Source organism: Centropristis striata, chromosome 8, assembly GCF_030273125.1.
Source record: "Centropristis striata isolate RG_2023a ecotype Rhode Island chromosome 8, C.striata_1.0, whole genome shotgun sequence".
Classification (NCBI taxonomy): Eukaryota; Metazoa; Chordata; class Actinopteri; order Perciformes; family Serranidae; genus Centropristis; species Centropristis striata.
In genome coordinates, this window is record NC_081524.1 from 14808666 (window position 1) to 14830514 (window position 21849).

General features: G+C 37.5%; 1 protein-coding gene across 1 annotated transcript; it reads left to right on the plus strand.

Annotated features, from left to right (window-relative positions):
• Positions 1-6203: 6203 nt before the first annotated feature.
• On the plus strand, positions 6204-7460 carry LOC131976977 (C-reactive protein-like). Its single transcript, XM_059340211.1, has 4 exons — positions 6204-6258; positions 6508-6610; positions 6700-6997; positions 7260-7460. The coding sequence occupies exons 1-4, from the start codon at positions 6204-6206 to the stop codon at positions 7428-7430; spliced, it is 627 nt and encodes a 208-aa protein (XP_059196194.1). The 3' UTR covers positions 7431-7460.
• Positions 7461-21849: the final 14389 nt, after the last annotated feature.

Sequence of the window (21849 nt, forward strand, 5' to 3'; positions counted from 1 at the left end):
GGATCCTGTAATGTAACACTGCCATCCAAATTAAGCATGACTTCCTTGCACACACCCTACTTTAAACAAACTGCATGTGTCACTGTATCGTATTATTATTTTGGAGAATCTCTTCATGCAGAAATGTTGTGACAAAGGGCAGAAAAAGCAGGTTACACAAAGTAAAAGGTAGGGGACATTAAACACATTTAATAATGTAGCTGATATGTTACACTAACAATGTGATAGTGGCCTCCAGTATTAAAATTTGGTCTCAATTTAGACATCATTTTGGCCTGCAAACACTTTCTATTGGTGCTCCGCTTGCAGCTAATCCTATTTTTCCCCCATCATTATTGGACAGCACCTTCTCTATATGGGCTAGGCTGGGCATAAAAACTTTTAGAGACCTGTATGTTGATTCTATTTTTGCCTCTTTTCAGCAATTGAAAGATACATTTTTGCTTCCTAAAGGTCTTTTTTTTTAGATATCTTCAGGTGCGAAATTTTATCCGTAGCTCATTCCCAGAATTCCCTGCTCTTCCTAAGTCTTCAGATTTTGAAACATTTCTGAAGCCTTTCTCTTCATTAAAGGGGGCAATCTCTTCTATTTATTTAAATGTATATAACCTGTGTCAAGGCTCTTCTACTGTACTTAACCCATAAGAAAAAACCTTCCTTTTACAAGTTTTTCAATAGATATCAAGATTTTATCTTACTTTACTCTGACATTACTTCTGTCTTTAGTCTGGTTATCAGAGTAATTGCTCACAGTAATACTCTGCTCTCAGGTAATACACACACATTTTGTTTTATAATATTTTCTCACAACATTTGTTACAGGAGCAGGATTCCTATGGTGGAGGCTTTGACACTAAACAGTCTTTTGTTGGCATGATATCTGATGTCCACATGTGGGACAACGTCCTTTCCCCCTGTGAGATCCAGAACTATGTGTATAAGCAACACTTCACCCCAGGGAACGTGCTCAACTGGAGAGCGGTGGAGTTCCAGACCAGAGGACGAGTGCTGACAGAAGACAAACATACGAGTTGTTCTGAAAATTCTGGAAATCTGCAAGGCTCCTCCCCCAAAAAATAAAAGGCCATAATTTAGTTCACTTTTATTAAAGATTGTTTTTGCTTTTTGTATCGTTTATTACGAAATGTGTTATTGGAACTGATTGTTTGATGTGTTCACCTACTTAAATTAGTAAATGACTTGTCATTTCAACCTTGTGAATTTGAGATCAGCTGAAGATTATGAAAGTTTTGTATGTTTTGCAGTAGTTCTGTATGTAATTATTCTTACTTACTATACTTTTTTTTTATAGATATGTTCTTCACTGGTAGATTGTGGGTTCTGCAGCCTAAATGTCTTCTCTCTTATGTATTCATCATTTCAAACATCTTTCTATGATCTCATTAGTGACTGCTTTAAACAATCGTATTTGAGGCAATATCTAATACGTTTCTGATGTAAAGTTATGTTTAACAACTCATGTAGCTCAACAATAAAATGTTTAAGTATAGGAAATTAAAAATAATAAATGGGTAATCATAAAACCACTTGACTCGCTTTGTTTCTGAAATAAAATAAATAAATAAATACATTTAACAATAGCAGCTTAAAAGCAGGGGCTATTTAAATGGCTTTTCTTTGAAGAAAAAGGGCTTTGGTAAAAATGTAGCTTTAAAGGGTTCCTGCCGAAAATGTTTCTCCCATTTTGACATCTGTAAGGTAAATATAAAGTTGTAGCCAGTGAATCTCGCATGAAGTCTGGAAATATATGGAAGCAGCTAGCTAAAAACAATTTATTTACATCATTTGTTTTTTCTTCACACACACAAAAAATTTGTGGCCACTTAACTTCATCCAGCTCTCTGCAACAGTAACAGAGAAGTGTTAACACTGAATTATCTAGGAACAGTTAATAGACATATATACTTCTTCGTAGGGTTGTATGATATAGAGAGGTAAAGTTCATTTTCCTTCTGGTGGACATACTTAACCCTTTGATGCACAACATATGGACAACACTTCTGCCGTATATATAAATCCACAGTATAACACTTCTGCCGTATATATAAATCCACAGTATAACAGTAATGCTTCGCCCCGAGCACTGGTCCCTACAGCTATTGCTGTATGGGACCAGTGCTCGGTGCGATTGCCCCGAGGCCCTAATTATAACTAGAAAATTTCCTCTGGGGAAATTCTGGAAGGGCCACCGGGGCGGAAATCCACAGTATAACAGTAGTGCTCGGGGCTTTGCCGGTGCGATTGGGGCAATCGCACCGAGCACTGGTCCCATACAGCAATAGCTGTAGGTACCAGTGCTGCACTACTGTTATACTGTGGATTTCTTCTTATTCCTCTTCTGGACGCAATTTCGTCCCGCTACTAGTCCTACAACTTGAAGAGTTGCAGGACAAATTATATATGAAAACGTGCGGTTTGATCGGGATCGGTGTGCTATTACTTTTCTCTCCAGAATACGAATTTTTCGCGACATAAGTCGCGAAAAAACTGCCCAGAATTTTTCATTGAAATGAATGGGACGGCCGAAAAAAAATGAGCGAAAAAGAACATTAATTGGAGATTTTTAAACGTCTACTTCTCCGGCATAATTTCACCTAGAGACTCCATTTAAACTTTAAACAGTAGACACAAGTCTTGTGTATCGGTGTATTAATCCACGTTTCGATAGGTCATATAGTTTTTTATCAATCCCTGTTCAATGACCATGATCATTTTTGGAGAAATTCTGAGATTATAATGGGTGTGTATTGCACGGAATGTTCGTGTCATAATGTGTGACATCATCGCCAGAGTGTAGAGGGAGAGAAAAAATTGTCCAAAAATAAATTTAAAAATTGCGCTCCAGGCCGCAAATTCCACTCTACAGAAATAATTTATACATAGAAATGTAGGAAAATTAGTCTTCTTACTCACAATCCTCTGGTAAAGCTGTCAGAGTTATAGTTTGGGCGTACGACACATAGATGCGCCACCAACACCACCAACAGCCTCATTGGCTCCCATATTAAAAATGCAGGAAGATTTCGGGAAAAAAGGAAGATGGAACAGTTTTTTTAGATCGCTCTAACAAAGCTATTTTTAAATTTTTCTTTAAAAAAATCATATATAGACGTTCAGGAAGAACTCAGGACGCTCAAAGTGAAGTCGGATCAATGATAGGTATTATGGTTTTGCCAAAAATGCTTTCTGTTCGAGGACAGAAATTTCAGTCCACCTCTGGCTGCTGTCACTCTTTCATTAACAGGTGTCAGTTAATTCTGTTGATTGCTTTGATCTGATTGCTTTGATCTGATTGCCTTTGATGTGATTACAGTTACAGACACACACACATAGACATGTGTGAGGAGTGTGCGTGCTTACGCAAGCACGCACACTCCTCACACATGCGTACACATGCTTCAAACACACACACGCATGCATGCACACACACACACACACATTTTGAGGTTAAAGGGCATTGTTTGAAATCTCTGAAGAATCTCATCATAGTGTACACACACCGGCAGTAGCCCCCGTGGCCCTTTCAGAATTTCCCCAGAGGAAATTTTCTAGTTACTATTGTACTACTGCTACTAAGGGTACAAAGGGTAAGCTGTTACCTAGAGTCGCTGACTACAACCAACAATACAGATAGAAAAAGGTTCAACTGTCTGTATATAATGCAGTCAGGTTACATTCCTTAAATTTGCATGTATATGTGATGCCTTGATCTTACCTTGAATCCTGAGTCACAGAGTTGTCTGCAGCAGTGAATGGAGTTGTGACTTTTATACTGTGGTTGCTTCCTAATTATGGCTTTAACATCTGTCTTATAGGGAAAAGTACACTTAAAAACAAGATAAGACTTAATTTGTAACTAATTCTCCTTATAAGACAGTTGTTTACTGTCTTGTCTTGTTTGTTTTTAAGTGTAAATTTGTTATTAAAGCCTCAGTCAATATTTTAGATGAGCAATTCACTGGAATCTGACGCCCTGAATTGCAAACAAGGAAGGAGAGAAGAAAAAAACAAAACACTGAGTTAACACATAGATGCGTAAGTGAATCAAAAATGACCCCGGGGAGGTCATTTCCTTGCAATATTTTCGTAATGAAAAGTTTGAATGATTTCATATTCCAGTTTTTCCTTAAAAAATATGTTATTGATATTATTTCAACATTTACATTTTTAACTTACCTTTTATACATTTTAAGAAATTGTAGTTTTTGTATTACAACCCCACTCTTCCATAGGGTAATTTCATGGAAAATGTATCAAACAATTCTACCAAAGTGTTGAAAGAATGCAATGGTAGCTTGCAAGAGATTCTTTATTTAAAACAGTGAAAATCCACCTTTTAAAGGAATCTTGACACAAGTTTTTCATGTACAACATACAAATGTCTGTTAAGCTGCTTGAGATCCAGCTGAAAGCCAGCCTGTATATCAGATTTGCTAACAGATCCCCTTGTAGGCATGCCAGCAGAGTGGTTAAAACACCTACTTTCATTATTAAATGCAACTTTGTGTTCCTTTTTCATTTTGATAGATCTCATATTCCTTATAAGACAGCTGTTAAAGTCTCAGTAAATATAACATGAGCAATTCTCTGGAATCTGAAGCCATGAAATGCAAACAAGGGTGGATATAAGAAAAAAAACCATATCCACCCTCAAATCAAATGTGCCCATGAAATTCTATCTCTATGATCATTGCACACAGGTTCATTGCAAATCTACCATTGCATTCTTTCAACACTTTGGTAGAAGTCGGTCAGTCATGCTACAGTGAAAGGCATCATCTGTCTCAAGGCCTGCAACTTTCCTGCTTCAACATTATATTTTGTTATGTTTTATGGAAGAGATGCCTGTCTTCATTAGGAGAGTCTGTATGTGAGCAGTTATTACTGCTCCACATTCATGTTGCATGTATGCATCCATATCACCTTTCTGTACCAGACAGGTCATTTATAAGCAGCCTTAGTGATAAGCAGAGAAAAGATTTATTGTGGCAAAGTTGCGTTGAATATGTGACACATGTTATATGCTATAGATACTTTATTTAATAGAATGTGTTTTATTTCTTTAATCACTGTGTTTAAGCATCTGAGTGAGGCTGGTTGGATCTTGCCTCCAATACAAGTTATTGAATAATAATCATTGAAATGAATAACACAGAAGAGAGAAGACATATAGGCTACAGAAGCTACAAGCGACCACTGAAGAGCACACACAATGTGCAATATTTATAAAGAATAATATATTTGTAAAGATTACATAGGCCTACATAACATTAAAAACTTTTAATCATAAAATATAATTATTTTCATGAGCATGTTTTATTCTACCTGAGTGGATATAATTATAAAGTTACAATATTTTTCTCATTTTGTTTTTAAGACAAAAAAGTAAGTGAAATATTTCTTCTTCTTTTAAATTTTCATATGTTATACTATACAACTATGGTTGTTTTCTCATTATGGTTAGATGCATGAGTGACTAACTAATAGGTGAAAAATGACCTGTGTAAGAATCAATGCGTTTTTATGCCACTTTTTTCATTTTGGTTAATTATATTTTGGTCAATACAAAACACAGTTTATATGTGTGCATCATGTGTGTGTTAAAGAATAACACACACACACACACACACACACACACAACTTCCCACACTGACTGTTGACTTTACGATCTTTGTTACTTGAGCAGATCTAAAACCTCTTTCTCTTTGGTTGGCCCTGTCTGCTTTTTTCCTGTGGCTGAGTTCTGGCTTTTGTCACCCCACACCTTCCCATTGTTTGATACATTTTCCATGAAATTCCATAGAAAATGAATGTGGGTCATTTTTGACCCACCTATGGAAGAGTGGGATTGTAATACAAAAACTACAATTTCTTAAAATGTATAAAAGGTAAGTTAAAAATGTAAATGTTGAAATAATATCAATAACATATTTTTTAAGGAAAAACTGGAATATGAAATCATTCAAACTTTTCATTACGAAAATATTGTAAGAAAATGACCTCCCCGGGTCATTTTTGATTAACTGTGTTGTACTGAGTTAACTATGTGTTAACTCAGTGTTAACACATAGATGTAACGCAGTGTAAATTAAAGGAAAGTAACCTGACTGCATTATATACAGACAGTTGAACCTTTCTCTATCTGTATTGCAGTATTGTGTGTGTATTTGTCTCTATATTAGATGGCCTTGTATCTCCTACTGCTGATGCTGACAGCATGTGCTGCCGTTCCTCAAGGTAAAAAATATCAAGAAGAAAACAAAAATTAAACATCACAAGAATTAAAACATTCAGGTGTATCTGTGTTACAGCAGTTTGTTTTCTTTGGACTTTTGTTACCTTTAATCTCAGTCGTGTTTCTTCTAAAATTAAAATGAGGCTTATATAAATATCAATAACAATGTTGTTTTTCAGTTGTGCAATGAATTTGTTTTAATCATACAATACACTGTTCAATTCAGATTTTGACTTTCCCTCTTTTTAAAGATCTGTCAGGTAAAATGTTCACCTTCCCGCAACAAACTAACTCAGCTCAGGTGAGGCTGACAACATCAAGACAGGTTCTGAAGGCTGTTACCGTCTGTCTCAGGTAGTGTTGAATATGCAAAATGAATGAAACAACAGCACCTCTAACAGTAGAAATAATCATGTATAATTATGTCTTTGTCATTCCTACAGGTCCTTCACAGACCTCCGCAGAACTTACAGCCTTTTCTCTTTGGCCACACCTTTTGTTTTTAATGACCTTTTGATTTTCAAGCGTGCTGCTACCGATGAGATTGAGTTTGCAATCAGGAATAACCATATAGTATTTGGAGGGCAGGACTACAAACTGAACACGTGGCACTCAATTTGTACCACGTGGGATTCAGCGACTGGACTAGCACAGCTGTGGTTAGACGGAAAGCCCTCAAGCAGGAAATCCCTCAGCACTGGATCCCACATCAGCGGCCCGATTATAATTGTTTTCGGACAGGTACAGGTTTTAAGCACTATATTTTAATTTATTGGAATAGTTCAACCCTCTTGGTAATATGATGATGATTATTATATTTAGTAGATAAGAAGATCAATACCAGCCTGACTGGTAAAAAATCTATACATCTAATTCTCAGCAGCGAATATGTTTGGTTTATTACTATTTTGTAATTCATTGTTCAAACAATACATGAGAAAAAATGTAGCATTCTGAATGCATCATATAATACAGATGTTATCTCTTATGTCAAATGTCACAGGACCAGGATTCCTTTGGGGGAGGCTTTGACATTAATCAGTCTTTCGTTGGCATGCTGTCTGATGTCCACATGTGGGACCACGTCCTCTCCCCCTGTCAGATCCAGGACTATGCGTCTTATCTAGTCCGGGAAACATGCTCAACTGGAGAGCGCTGGAGTTCCAGACTGTAGGAAGAGTGCTGGTAGAAGATGGACAGAATAACTGTTTTTAAAAAAGTTTAAAAATTGGGATTTAAAAAAAATCATTAATGGAAGAATAATAATAATTCAAAAACAACAACTATAATTTACTTACATTTTTAAAGATAGCTTGGTAACACTTTACAATAACCATCTAAGTGATGTTTATAGATGGTTTATAAACCAATTATTAATCATTTACAAAATTCTATACATATTTAATCTTTAAATGTTTTCAAACAATTTCTTAAAGGTATAAGAATCATTTTGAAGTAATTTACATACTTAATATGGTGTTAAACCATGAATAAACTAATAATCATAATGTAATTGTTTGTTTATGGTAAAGTAACTATCAACTTACATTAATATACCTTCTATTTGGCATTTATAAATTATAGTTCAACATTAATACATTTTCTATTTACCATTCTAAATGGCCTATATATGGTTTATAAATGATGATTAAACATTAATAAATAATCTGTTTACCATCTATAAATGATGGTTGTTGTAAAGTGTTACCGATAGTTTTTTTGTTTTCATATTTTCTTTTGCCTGATTTGTTCATGTGTGTTGATGTGCTCACCTACTTACTTAAATGAGTAAATGACTTGTCATTCCAACCTTGTGAATTTGAGATCAGCTGAAGATTATGAAAGTTCTATACTTTTCTTTCTAGATGTTCTTCACCGCTAGCTTGTGGGTTCTGCAGCCTAAATGTCTTCTCTCTTATGTATTCTTCATTTCAAGCATCTCTTTATGGTCTCATTAGTGACTGCTTTAAATATTTGAGGCAATATCCAATACGTTAAGTTGTGTTTAAAAATAATAAATGGGTAATCATAAAACCACATGACTCCCTTCGTTTCTGAAATAATGATGATTAAATTAAAAAAAAACATTTAACAATAGCAGCTTAAAAGCAGGGGCTATTTAAGTGTCTTTCTTTGAAGAAAAAGGGCTTTGGTAAAAATGTAGCTTTAAAGGGTTCCTGCCGAAAATGTTGCTCCCATTTTGACATCTGTAAGGTAAATATAAAGTTGTAGCCAGTGAATCTAAAAAAAAAAAAAAAAGTTTGTGCATGATCATTTTGTGGCCGGGTACAGCCACTTAACTTCAAATGTTAACACATCTAGGAACAGTTAATAGACATATATAGTTTTTCATAGAGTTGCATGATATAGAGAGGTAAAGTTCATTCCCTTTCAGTGGACATACTTAAGAAAACTACGGAGCCCCCCAGGGGACACGGGGGAAAAAAAAAAAAAATGATGGGTGAAAAAAAAAAAGATGGGTGAAAAAAAAAAAATGATGGGTGAAAAAAAAAATGATGGGTAAAAAAAAAAAATGATGGGTGAAAAAAAAATGATGGGTGAAAAAAAAATGATGGGTGAAAAAAAATAAAAATGATGGGTGAAAAAAAAAATGATGGGTGAAAAAAAAAATGATGGGTGAAAAAAAATTAAAATTATGGGTGAAAAAAAAAATGATGGGTGAAAAAAAAAAAGGACGGACTTTTGCGAGATCCTGAGATACTTTTGCGAGATCCCAAGATATGACGCATCAGAAGTGGTTTAGTGTTGATATCTATAAAATCAAGTGAGCTATTACAAAATAAAAGCCTAAGATATGAAATAATTATATATACTGATTACTTATGCCTTTTAAAAAAATTGAAAGAGTTTTTAATGACAATAAAGGGTTGTGGGAAATCCACAATGAATTCATGAACACATCAGAAGTGGTTTGGTGTTGATATCTATAAAAACAAGAGAGCTATTACAAAATAAAAGGCTTAAATATTGTACACACTGAATAAAAGGAATTGAAAAGGTGTGTATTGAAAATAAAGGGTGTGGGAAGTCCACAGTGAGTTCATGAACACATCAGAAGTCGTTTGGTGTTTATTAGATGAATTTCCAGTGAGTTATTAAAAATAGAAAAGAAAGACGTTGCACTTTTGCGACGGTCCCTAAGCACTCTGGCTGCCGTTGGGCACTAGGACGTATATTCGGCCCGGTTACTTTAATCTTTCGACAGACTCGCTGATTTTGGGGAGTTGATCAAGCCTGTGAAATGTCAGTCTTAGTTTTCTGTACAAAATAAAACCATCCTGGGGGAAATTGGTGCGGTTTTCGTGACGCTATTCCAGTTAGAAGGCCGGAAAATAGGCGAATATCGCTCCTCCATTGCTCCTCTTCTTTCGTCAGTATCTCGGGATCTCGCAAAAGTATCTCAGGATCTCGCAAAAGTATCTCAGGATCTCGCAAAAGTATCTCAGGATCTCGCAAAACTATCTCGGAATCTCGCAAAACTATCTCGGGATCTCGCAAAAGTATCTCAGGATCTCGCAAAAGTCCGTCCTTTTTTTTTTCCACCCATCATTTTTTTTTTTCACCCATCATTTTTTTTTTTTCACCCATCATTTTTTTTTTCACCCATCATTTTTTTTTTCACCCATCATTTTTTTTTTTTCACCCATCATTTTTTTTTTCACCCATCATTTTTTTTTTTTTTCACCCATCATTTTTTTTTTCACCCATCATTTTTTTTTTTTTTCACCCATCTTTTTTTTTTCCCCCGTGTCCCCTGGGGGGCTCCGTAGAAAACAAATAATGGGGCAAAATTTTTTGATCGTGTTTAAATTGTGCCATGAATTATGATTTTGACAATTTAAAAATCAGTCTTGGAAGTCAAGAAGGTTGTAACGTACACAGGGACTTCCTCTATAATCTAACCAGTGATGCTCTGTGTGTTGTGTGAGAACTCAGGATAAACATCTTGTGTTAGACTACGGTTCTGGATGTAATTCAGTGAAAATACTGTATGTTTGCAACTAGCTCATTTGTCTTCTTTCACAGATGAATCCTGGGTAACTTCTTCATGCAATTTGGCCAACAATATGTGTCCTTACCCATAATTCCAGTTGTTTATCTATGCTCATATAGAGATAAACCTTCACAGCTGGACACACATAATCATATTATGGGTTCTCAGGGATGTCTAATTGTGTGAAATTAAACATGAGTGCAAATGATTAATGTAAGCTAGCTTGTTTCACAGCTTTTCTGTACGTTGCTACATCTTAATTCTTTCCCAGGGCAATGTCGGAATAAAAATCCACACACACACACACACACACACACACACACACACACCAACAGCAGGAAATAGGCTAAAATCAGCATCAGTTCTTTGGTAATAGGAGAATAATACAATGCGAGAGGGTGTGAGGGATTGCAGATTGCTTGTGCAGATAATGCTGTTAGATTCTAGATAACAGGATGCCTCTGACTAAATGTTCTGCTCTGGGCAAAAAAGACACCTCATATTTCTCTTGTAGCACCAGACTCTGCTGTGGCGACAGCTGCTCCATCCTCCTCTCTACACTCCTCTGCATCTCCATCAACTGATTCATTTCTGGGTTTACATGCTAACTTTTTGTTGTTGTTCCTCACCTGCTATACTGCACCTGACCGCAAGTTACTAAACCTGAGTTTCATGTCCAAAATCTACATGTACAGTGTGTGCACATAGGTCAAAAATAATTATTATCACACATTCATTATTATAATTACCCTTATTTGTGTGTAGTGTAATTGGAATGCTATGTGTCTTTACAGGTTTTTCTTTTTTTCCAGTCCGAGCTGGGCCATGTGACAATAGGCATCATGTGTTTGAGTACAGTATCAATATAACCTAAATAAAGCACATAACTAAGACAAACGTGATGCATAATTATTATTTTGGTTAGCATATTATCATCACCATCATCATCACCATCATCATCATCATCGTCATCATTATATTGCATGTACTGGGTTACTCAAAAAGTTATTCATATTAGTCATATATTTACCTCTTTCCATGAAATTATTGTGACAATGTGGTATATTCTTGACCGATAAAGTCTTCTCAAAACAAATTAATCAATCTCTTCCGAACATATCACAATGAAAAAGCACCACAATTAACAGAGGATTGTGTCTGAAAACAAAATTATCCCAGCTCTATGGGCAACCACGTATGATTAAATGTTTTTTAAAATGCCAGTGCCATATTTCAACACAACTACTCTGACAGAAGCATCCCTTAACCCAGTAGTTCTCAACCTTTTTGAGTCGCGACCCCCAATTTACCATGCATGTTGTCCGCGACCCCCGTTCACTGAACAGAATCTCACACGCACAGTTCAGATCACCCAAAAAAGAAACAAAATGACCAAAAAAAGGAAACAAAATGACCAAAAAAGACACAAATTCACCACAAAATGATCAAAAAAAGACACAAAATGACAAAAAAAGAAAATAAGTGACCAAAAAGACTTAAACGCATTAGTACATGAACACTTTAACACAGTGGAGACAGAGCTGACTTCCAAAATTATTTGGAGACCCCCAGAAATCATCTCGCGACCCCAATTGGGGTCCCAACCCCAAGGTTGAGAATAGCTGCCTTAACCTAACGTCTCGTCAACAAGCTGGACTAATGAGTACAGAGTACCAACCACCACACAAATAGCTGAGTTATGGTTATTACTGGGACCAGGCTACATGAAAACATTCAGATTTAGCTTAGCCATGGAGCTAGCAGGCCCCATTGTCCCCCACATCCTTGCATTGCATTTGCTGGTGCCTCCATTCTCGCTCTCTCTGCACTCTGCTGAGCAAGAACTCTCCCAGGACTGAGCTGGGCTCTCCAGGGACCCATTCATTGCAACAGTCTTTTGGGTGCAGAATCCCAGTTCAGGCGAAGGTCTTTGGGAAGTTTGCTATAAATATATATACATTTATTTTTCTTTATTTTGAGGACATTGCTAGGTTTATTTCATGTGCAACTATACACAGTCTAGATGAGTATCATTGCTGCATTTAGTTAATCATGCAATACTTAAGCAAGTTGAAATTCTGCCCATGAAGTACTGCCATTACTGTGGCCTCGATTTGAGTAAGATTCGAACCCAGGCCCACTGCATTGCAAGGACTAAGCCTTAATGGGATGTGCTCAATTGATGAGCCACAGGGACGACATTTGAAATTGCACATTTGAGAGAGTTTAATTAATCTGACTCATTTCCCTGGGCTACGTCCAGATTTTCACCATATATAAAAACCTTTTGAAATTTAAAATGTAACAATTGGTAAATTATCTTCAAAGTAAGGTTACGTTTGATTGAAGTGTGTTTCTCTCTCATCCACCAACTACATGTTATCTTGTCTGAAGGCTCAGTCAGACTCAGAGAGTTTTTCCCTGCTGAGTTGAGTGTGCTCTGTCTAGTCGTCTCGGTCTGATCCCTCTCCAGGGTTCATCCCTCCGGCTGATCTGATGCTGTTCTCCAGCAAACATTCACTCTGAGCTGCAGACTTCTCCCCAGTCACTACTGGATCTCATCACATCAGTGGAGAGAGGAGCGTGCAGACTCCTCCATCACTGAAGTCTTCTGTAGAGAGGATATAATATTTTGATGTGACAGTAGAGATAGGTTTTTGTGTTGTTGTGCTGAATTGTAGCAGATCAAGATCAATAAAAACCAAAGCCAAAAACAACAATGTGTGTGCAACCTATACATGGACCGGTACACACTGTAATAAGCATTTTTATATTTTTACTCTTTGGTGTACTTTGACTTGGGCTACGCAGTGGTGTGGTGTTTAGGACTTCCTGTTTAGGTTTAGGACTAAGGTTTGGCGACTCTAATTTTGCCCATAGGTGTGAATGAGAGTGTGAATGGCTGTCTGTCTCTATGTCTCTGCTCTGCGTTAGTCTGGGTGTACCCCACCTCTTGCCTAATGTCAGCTGGGATTGGCTTTAGCAACCCGAGGTAGGATAAGCAATTAATAAGAAGCAGTATTGTAACTTTTTCTTGCATAGTGGAACTTCTCACAACGAGGCAATGCCATTCTTCCCTCTCTATATGAGGCTCCCTGAGGAATTTATAATGGCTCTAAATGAACTGTCACATTTACCACGTTTTGCCACACCACTGCTAGTTCATATTTTTGTTAAATTTCATGATGTCACAATCAGCTATATGCTTACAACAATGCAAGTATAGCATTTTTGACATGCAAGACCATGTGTCTGTGTGAAGCAAAACTTTAAGTGGTGTGGCAAAACCTACTAGAAGAAGAAGAAGATTACTTTATTAATCCTACAATGGGGAAATTCAACCTCTGCATTCAACCCATCATTTTTTACACACAAGTGAACACACCATGCAAGGAGCAGTGGGCAGCACATTACTAGCCTGGGTATACCCATATTGCCTTGCACGCTCGAATTTAATTTCGAACCTCCAGGCGGTCTGGAAACCAGGGCCGTTTCTTAGCCCTGTCTTAGGGATCCAATCACAGAGCGGGGAGGGACGGCAAGACGATGACGCGTACTTCTCGGCACTTGGAAGCTTGTAGTTTTCTTACGGATCCAACATGGCTGCTGCAGACGCGAAACTCTCTTTAGCTGTAGATGGTGTTTTAAATAGTTTAGAGCGAAAGTTGAAAGGCGAAAGGTCTCTCGGTGGCTCCGCTGTCCCCCGGCTCGGAGCAAGATCACCGGTAGCGGGACTATTAGCGCCGCTAGCATAATGGCGGTGATCTGGCTACGAGCCGGGGACAGCGGAGCTGCCGAGAGACCCGCAGCAGCTTGTTTATTGCCCATAAAATCAGTGGATGTGTGTGGCTGAATGACATGAGGGGGAATAAAGCGTGAAAATAAATAATCTTGCAGAAAGCGAGAACTGGAGAAGCAACGCAGCAGCAACACTCTCTCACAGACACACACACAACAAACATCCATCTCTGTTGCTCTACTACGTCATCTGGTATAACTGATCTGATTGGCTAAGAGCTACCTACAGACGCTTTGATAGACATTCTAAGCGCCCAATAAACGGCTCCGGAGGATCGTAAACCACACCTCCTCTACGGAGAAATGAATGGCTGGTTTCCAGACCAAATCTCATTTGAGATTAGTCTGGTGTTAGCCAGGCTAGCACCCGATACCAATAACCTATACAAATATTACCACAATAATAACTAATAACACACATTAAACCAAATCAGTAATTACAGTTCAAAATATTGTGTTTAGCATTGTGCTTGTTGCTATGTTAATCTATGCCTAGTACACTACCAAGTCCATGAAAAGAGAAGAATTGGGATCCTTTTGATGAAGAAAGGCAGGAAAAGGCTGGGAGAGTTGATCCCTTGTTGGATACAGTCTGTTGCTTTCCAAGTTAGCTGACAGACCTTGTGTCCTGGTCTCTGAGGCTAACTTGTTGCTATGGTTAACTGTTTGTTAACTAGTCAAATCCTAATGCAGCCTTCTGTATGGCTACTGCCCAAGAAGGCCACGTGCATAGGAATCAAGAGAGCAGTATGGCTGGAGATCTCCAGAAGGGGATGGGTTAGTGTTTGTGGCTGCTCTGAACTCCTCAAAGTGGAAGCAGGTTGGAAGCACATCCCAGGAGAGAAAGCAGAAGAAAGACAGCCTGAAGAAGGTAGATCCTGGGTTTTATAACTGGTGAGACCCCCCTGTTGTGCCAGAGGTTCTTCTGACTAATGATGTTAGCGTGCAATAAATGCAAGGAATCCTGGGGGACCAAGTTTTGGTGGCTGTGTTCTTTGTTGGAGAACAAAGAGATTCAGCTGTCATATAAGAGTCAGAAAATTAGTAGGGAGGGAGTTCCAGAGGGTTGGGGCAGCAGTGGAGAAGGCTCTGTTGCCAACGGTGCGGTGCTTGGTCCTGGTGATGGGGGTCAGAAGGTTGGCATCGGAAGATCTGAGGTTGAAGGTGGGAGATTGACGTTGGAGGAGGTCTATGAGGTATGGGGGAGCAGGTTATTGAGGTCTTTGTAGGAGATGAATGTTGTAATTACGCACCGGAGCGTCAACTATGTTGGGGTATCTGGTTACAGATACCAGTTGCCTTCATCAAGGATCACCAAAAATGTTGGGAATTAAGGATGGCTCTTTTATGAATAAATGATGACCTTGCACAGGGCGTCAAATATATTAATAAAAGGGCGTTATCATAAATGCCATCCCTTTCATAAGGATACCAAATATGCCGGAATGAACCTGGGCAACACTTGTGTGGATCTCACGGTTCAAAAGTGTGGTTGGATGGCTATAAGAATTATTAATAATTATCATAAACAATTATTAATTATAAGAAATAATATGACTTGATTTACTCTAAGTCAGCTCGTAAAATGGGGCACCATCTGTAAACAGAAAAATATAGCAAATTCACCTAAATCAGTCTCATAAAGTTATTAAATTATCAATTTGGAACACTGATTATTAATTATGAATATAATTATAATCAAATTATCATATTAATATTTAATAGTGGTTGTAGGAATCGTGAATTCTTTACACAGCAGAGGCCAGCATATCGTTCATAATATACAACATTAAATAGACAGCATTCGTAATCAAAAGGTATTTATTCTAAACAAGTAAAGCAAATAAAAGCACACATCTATAAAATAGAGAATACATTACAAAAGAGAAGGAAACGTGTGTGTGTGTGTGTGTGTGTGTGTGTGTGTGTGAGGGGGGTTGCCACTCCTCAAACAATGAGCTGTGTTCAGCTCCAGTTAATCTAATCAGTGTGTGAGCAGGTCAAAGGTTAGTATAGTTAGTTGAAGTAAGACTGACTGTCTGTATAAAGCAAGATTAACATACAACTTTGATCGTAACACGAATGTCACATATATACTTAAAACACACATATAAACCAAATCATTAATCACAGGTCAAATCCTAGTTACTAAAGTCCTTGCTGATTTCTTATCTAAGCCCAGTTACATTACGTACATAAGAGTGGAAGAAGGAAGTTGAGTTCAATAATTTGAAGTCTTGCAAATTAAGTTGCTGGTTGTCCTTTTTGTTGAATTAGAGCTTTCTCTGACAGATGCAATGAACTTTGTGTTCATTAAATGCAACTTTGGTGTGCAGAGAAGGTCAGAGTTGCAGTTGTTCAGGATCCTTGTGGACAAGGAGATTCTGGTTGTTGGAGCCTCACCTCAGCTGCAGAGGATCTCAGCAGGGAGTGAGGGAGGAGGTGGCTGGTGGATCCAGGATCCTCTGGATCCCCTCCTGGAGATGCTTCCAAGCAGGAACGGTGGAGAGAGAGCAGCGATGGAGAGAGAGCGGGGGACAGAGAGGACTGTCTCCTTTATAGCAGGCCAGTGGACCTCCTGTGGGGTCAAAGGTGCCTTGACCAATGACATGACACCTGGAAGGTGTCATAAATGCAGTGCATTCTGGGAACTGAAGTTCTTGAGAGGGGACAAAATGGAGGTTCTGCCATTTTGTTGAGTTGACTTAGGAAAATGTCTCATTTAGTCCACAAATGTTAAAGTCCACAAATGAACCCAAAATTCACCTGTGGTAGAATCCCAACATGAGCAGGATCTTGAAGTGGATTCTGTGCTGGATAGGGAGCTAGTGAAGGTGCTGAAGGATGGGTATGATGTGTTCTCTGGAGCGGGAGTGGGTGAGCAATCGGGCAGCTGAGTTTTGGACATATTGTAGTTTTGAAGGTTGGTGGAGGGGAGGCCGTAGAGAATGCTGTTGCAATAGTCCAGTCTGGAGGTTATGAAAGCATGAATCAGTGTTTCTGCAGCGGAGGAGGAGAGGGTAGGACAAAGGCGTGCAATGTTACAGAGGTGGAAGAAGGATGTTTTGGTGATGTTCTTGATGTGTGATTTGAAGGAGAGAGTTGGATCCAGGGTGATGCCGAGGTTTCGGACAGAGGGGGAGGGGATAAATGTGTGTCCATCGATGTTCAGTGAGAAGTCCTGGGAAGAGGGGAGGCGGGATTTGGGGCCAATGACGATGATTTCTGATTTGTTGCAGTTGAGTTTGAGTAAGTTGCTGTTCATCAAGGTTTTTATGTCGGTGAGGCAGTTTGTGATGGTGAGCAGAATGGTGGGAGTGATGGTTTTCGTGGAGAGGTCGAGTTGGGTATCGTCTGCGTAGCAATGAAATTGTAGTCGTATGGCGTATGATGTGACCGAGGGGTAGCATGTACAGGATGAATAGGAGGGGACCAAGCATGTACACAACAAATGATGAAACAATTATATGATTGCATCCAGGAAATAAATTATACATTTCTAAAGTATGTCTATTGTGCTTGTGAAGATAAATTGTTTAGATGAATAGTTTTCTTGTTGTTTGTTTCTTTACATTACATGAGAATTTTATCAAACTCTTTTAAACTGAACTTTTTTTTAACGGGGGTTTCTCTTGTGTTGTGACCCGTGAAGTGGAATGTTGTATGCTGTCCTGCCGATATTGGTTATTAAAGAAGATAAAGGAATAAGTGTGGAGTTATCTTGTAGCCCGCTCATCACCCATCAGCCCGAGAGACTGGAGAACGCTACCCCGACAAGAAATAAGGGTTACACTATGTTTTGTTTTATTAGAACCAGACATTTGTCACATTAAAATGAAAAAAATGTGTGTGTGTTGTATGAAGTATTTGTGTAATATATGTCTTAAATGCCATTTTTGTTCCTTCTTTTTTCGTAGATCTGTCGGATAAAATGTTGACTTTCCCACAGGAAACAAACACAGGTAATGTAAAACTGACAACGTCAGTCCAGGATTTAAGTGCTGTAACTGTCTGTCTCAGGTAGTGTTTGAAGTGTAAAATGCATAAAATAATACAGCATATCTCTGAATATAAAAGTATCATATTTGATTTTTTTATTCTTTCAATGCCTGCAGATCCATCACAGACATTGGCAAAGCACACTCGCTTTTCTCTCTGTCCACACGTTCTCATAACAATGCCTTCCTGATATTCTGGTTGACATCAAGAGATGAGTTTCATTTCTATGTCGCCAACACTAAAGCAACATTTGGAACAAAAGACTACAAACTGAACGAGTGGCACTCTATTTGCTCCACATGCACATGCGTTAAAGTGTAAAGTTGGAATAAAACATTTTTTACCTCTTTACATGAAATGATTGAGAATGTGATTTATTATTGACAGATAAAGTGTATATCTTCTCAAAACTTTATTAATCAATATCTTATAAGATATCACAATGAAAATGAAACCACAATTATCAGAGGATTGTGTCTGAAAACAAAATGATTCCAACTTTATGGCCGGCCATGTATCTACTGTATGTTCCTGCCTCCATCCTTTTTATTTTAGTCCTTTCTCCAAAGCCGTTTTTATGTACGAAAATAGACTCATGAATGCTCAGTGTTAATGTACTCTTTAAATGAGAAGAATGACAAACATCAATCTCTTCTGTGTCTAAATGACTGACGTATTTAGAAAAAAGTCAACAACAAGGACAGCAAATATAATTTAAACAATAGATCAGATGCAGTAAGTACAACTGTGAGCTCTTTCAGAGACCTGTAAATGATTGAGAATGTTTAAAATAATACATCCTTGATGTTAAGGACGTCGTTTCTTCATTTAACCAGTCTGAAGACGCTCTCTCACTGACCTTGTAGAAGTTTGGGACAAGGAACAGAAAAATACATACTAAGCAGGAAAATAGGCGAAACTCAGTATCAGTTCTTTGGTAATGGGAAGAATAATACAATGTGAGAGGGTGGGAGGGATTGCAGACTGCGTGTGCAGATAATTCTGTTGGAACAAGGAAACAAGGAAATACATACCAAGTCTGCAGGATTGACAAGTGCCATAACCATTTTTCTTCACTTTTTCATTTGCTCGACCAAATTTTCTTCTCTGAATGAATTTTCAGCATTTGCTTGCTGCCTTACCAAGTAGTTCTCACAAAGTTACAACATCTTTTAAAACAGTGTCCATCTCACAATGTTAAATTGAATGTTGATATCGTACAAACCTGTTTATGAGAACACTTTGATTTGTTGTATCAGCTACATTATTAAATGTGTTTAATGTCCCCTACCTTTTACTTTGTGTAACCTGCTTTTTCTGCTCTTTGTCACAACATTTCTGCATGAAGAGATTCTCCAAAATAATAATACGATACAGTAACACATGCAGTTTGTTTAAAGGAGGGTGTGTGCAAGGAAGTCATGCTTAATTTGGATGGCAGTGTTACATTACAGGATCCTAACATTTACTAGTAACTGATCCAAGGAAAACAGACATCGACTGGTATCAAGATGCAGTGAGGGTATAAAACTCACTCCTGTTCACTGTTAAGCACAACATCCAGACACAGACTCAAAGGTAAGATCGATCCAACGCAAGATAGATCAAATGATAGTGACTGCACTGCACATTGGTATTTCATATTTAAAGTAACATTTCATTTGGTGTCTTTTTCTTTGTGTTTGTATCAGATGGCATTTTTTCTTCTCCTGGTGATCTTGGCAACATGTGCTGCAGTTCCTGAAAGTAAGAAATATATATTCTTTATGTAATAGAGGGAATACAAAAAAGAATTTTGACAATAAAGTTATGTGCACAATAGACATGAAACAATTATATCATTGCATTGGGGGAAAACGTAAAATATATGTATAAATTACTTACTTAAGTTCATCTATTGTGCTTGTGATGATGAATCAAATTGTTTCTTCTCATGATGAGAATTTTATTGAACTCTCTTAACTGAACTTACTTTTTTTGAATGTTTGCAATAATGCAAGTTAGCACAACAAAGGAAGCCAATTTGCTCAAAAACAAGTTGGTGAGTTGTTGTTACTTATATCTTTAAGTTGGGGTTCACAACAAGGGACAATAGTTCTGCTAACTCTTATTTCTTTGTTGTGAAATTCGGTCATTAGCGAAAGCTAGCGGCTAACTGAAGCTAGCGGCTAACTGATGCTAGCGGCTAACTGATGCTAGCGGCGCTGCTTGTTACAGCTACAAGAGTAGCCATTAGCGTATCAATGCTAACTCAAAATTGTGGTCACAACATTATCTGACATTTCATAGCAGCGTTACAATCGTGCCAGAGAAATTCAGAGTTGAGCAAACTCAAAAACAAAACTTAAAATATTTAGTTTAATTGTCCAACTTAAAATGTTATCGAAGTTTGTTGCCTTGAAATTTTGAGTTCACCCAACTTTTCTTTTTTTGCAGTGTGTCCGCATAGTGACGTAAACATTTAACAATATTCAGCACATCAGTGGAGGGCAGGGGGGCCCTGAAAATGTAGCATCTCTTGATAACAGCTCAACTAGCCGTGATGCAACATATTTCTTTTGATGTGTTTCATGTTTCAGAGGCTCGATCCAGCTTTGTACATTACATGTATCTACTGTAGCCAATAGGAAATCATGTGGTCCGTATAAAGACACGGGTAGTTCTTGGGTTGCTACATCAGTGTCTTTGAGGGATTCATTTCCACTTGGTTTGGGGGCGCCCTTGCTTTTTAAAATCTTTTTTATCTTAAACCCTGGAAAGAAAAAAAAACAATGTAACCAAACTTTGATTAAGAAAAAAGCTTTCCATTTCAAATGTAACTTTAAAAATAAATTTCTTTGCATGAATAATTCATTGTCTTTTCTTCTATTTCATCTCCTGATTTAAAATATTTTCACCCAATTGTACAAAATTATATATATATATATATATATATATATATATATATACTACTGGTCAAAAGTTTTAGAACACACCAACTTGATGGTGAAAATGAAAATGATGCAGTTTAATGTCTCAGTGTACTCTGAAATTAATGCACATTTGCAACATTTAAAATTCTTTATTGAGCATGATAGTGTTTTGAAAGTTAAAAAAAGATTCAAAATCACATTTTATGTTGGACTAAAGGACTAAAAAAAGACACAAAATGACCAAAAAAAGACACAAAATGACAAAAAAGACACCAAAAGACACAAAATGACTAAAAAAAGACACAAAATGACCAAAAAAAGACACAAAATGACTTACAAAGACATGAAAAGAATTAAAAAATGGACAAAATAGCCCAAGACTCCATAGAGTTAATTGTAAATGTAAATGTACATTATTTTTCAGTTTTGGTTAAGCTTACCTTTTTTTATTTACCTCTGGCAGTTCACCACTTACCTTTGTACCCTTTCAAGCTGTTCATTTGACTTGAACTGCTTGAATTTCAATAAAAAACTGGAAAAATTGGGGTGTTCTAAAACTTTTGACCGGTAGTGTATATAAAACACACTAAAGTATGTTGAAAAATACTATGTGTGAGCTCTTTCAGAGACCGGTAAATGACTGAAAATATTTGCGCTGATCTTGTTGCTGATTGATGTTCAGCTTTACCGCACACTGCTGTAATGTTTGGACTGCCAAGTGTCATATGCAGCCTTTTTTTCTTCCTCCCTTCTTTTCCTTGACCAAGTTTTCTTCTCTGAATGAACTGCAGCATTTTCTCAAACTATATGGCACTAGTGATGCTGCAGGCTACTGGCAAACCTCCAGGGACTCCTACAATAAATTAGGC

Bases quoted from the DNA above. Each gene is read 5' to 3' on its own strand.
- LOC131976977 (XM_059340211.1), top strand. From the start codon at position 6,204: ATGGCCTTGTATCTCCTACTGCTGATGCTGACAGCATGTGCTGCCGTT. The intron at 6,611-6,699 runs GTAGTGTTGAAT...TCATTCCTACAG, and splicing joins GCTGTTACCGTCTGTCTCAG to GTCCTTCACAGACCTCCGCA. The intron at 6,998-7,259 runs GTACAGGTTTTA...CAAATGTCACAG, and splicing joins TTATAATTGTTTTCGGACAG to GACCAGGATTCCTTTGGGGG.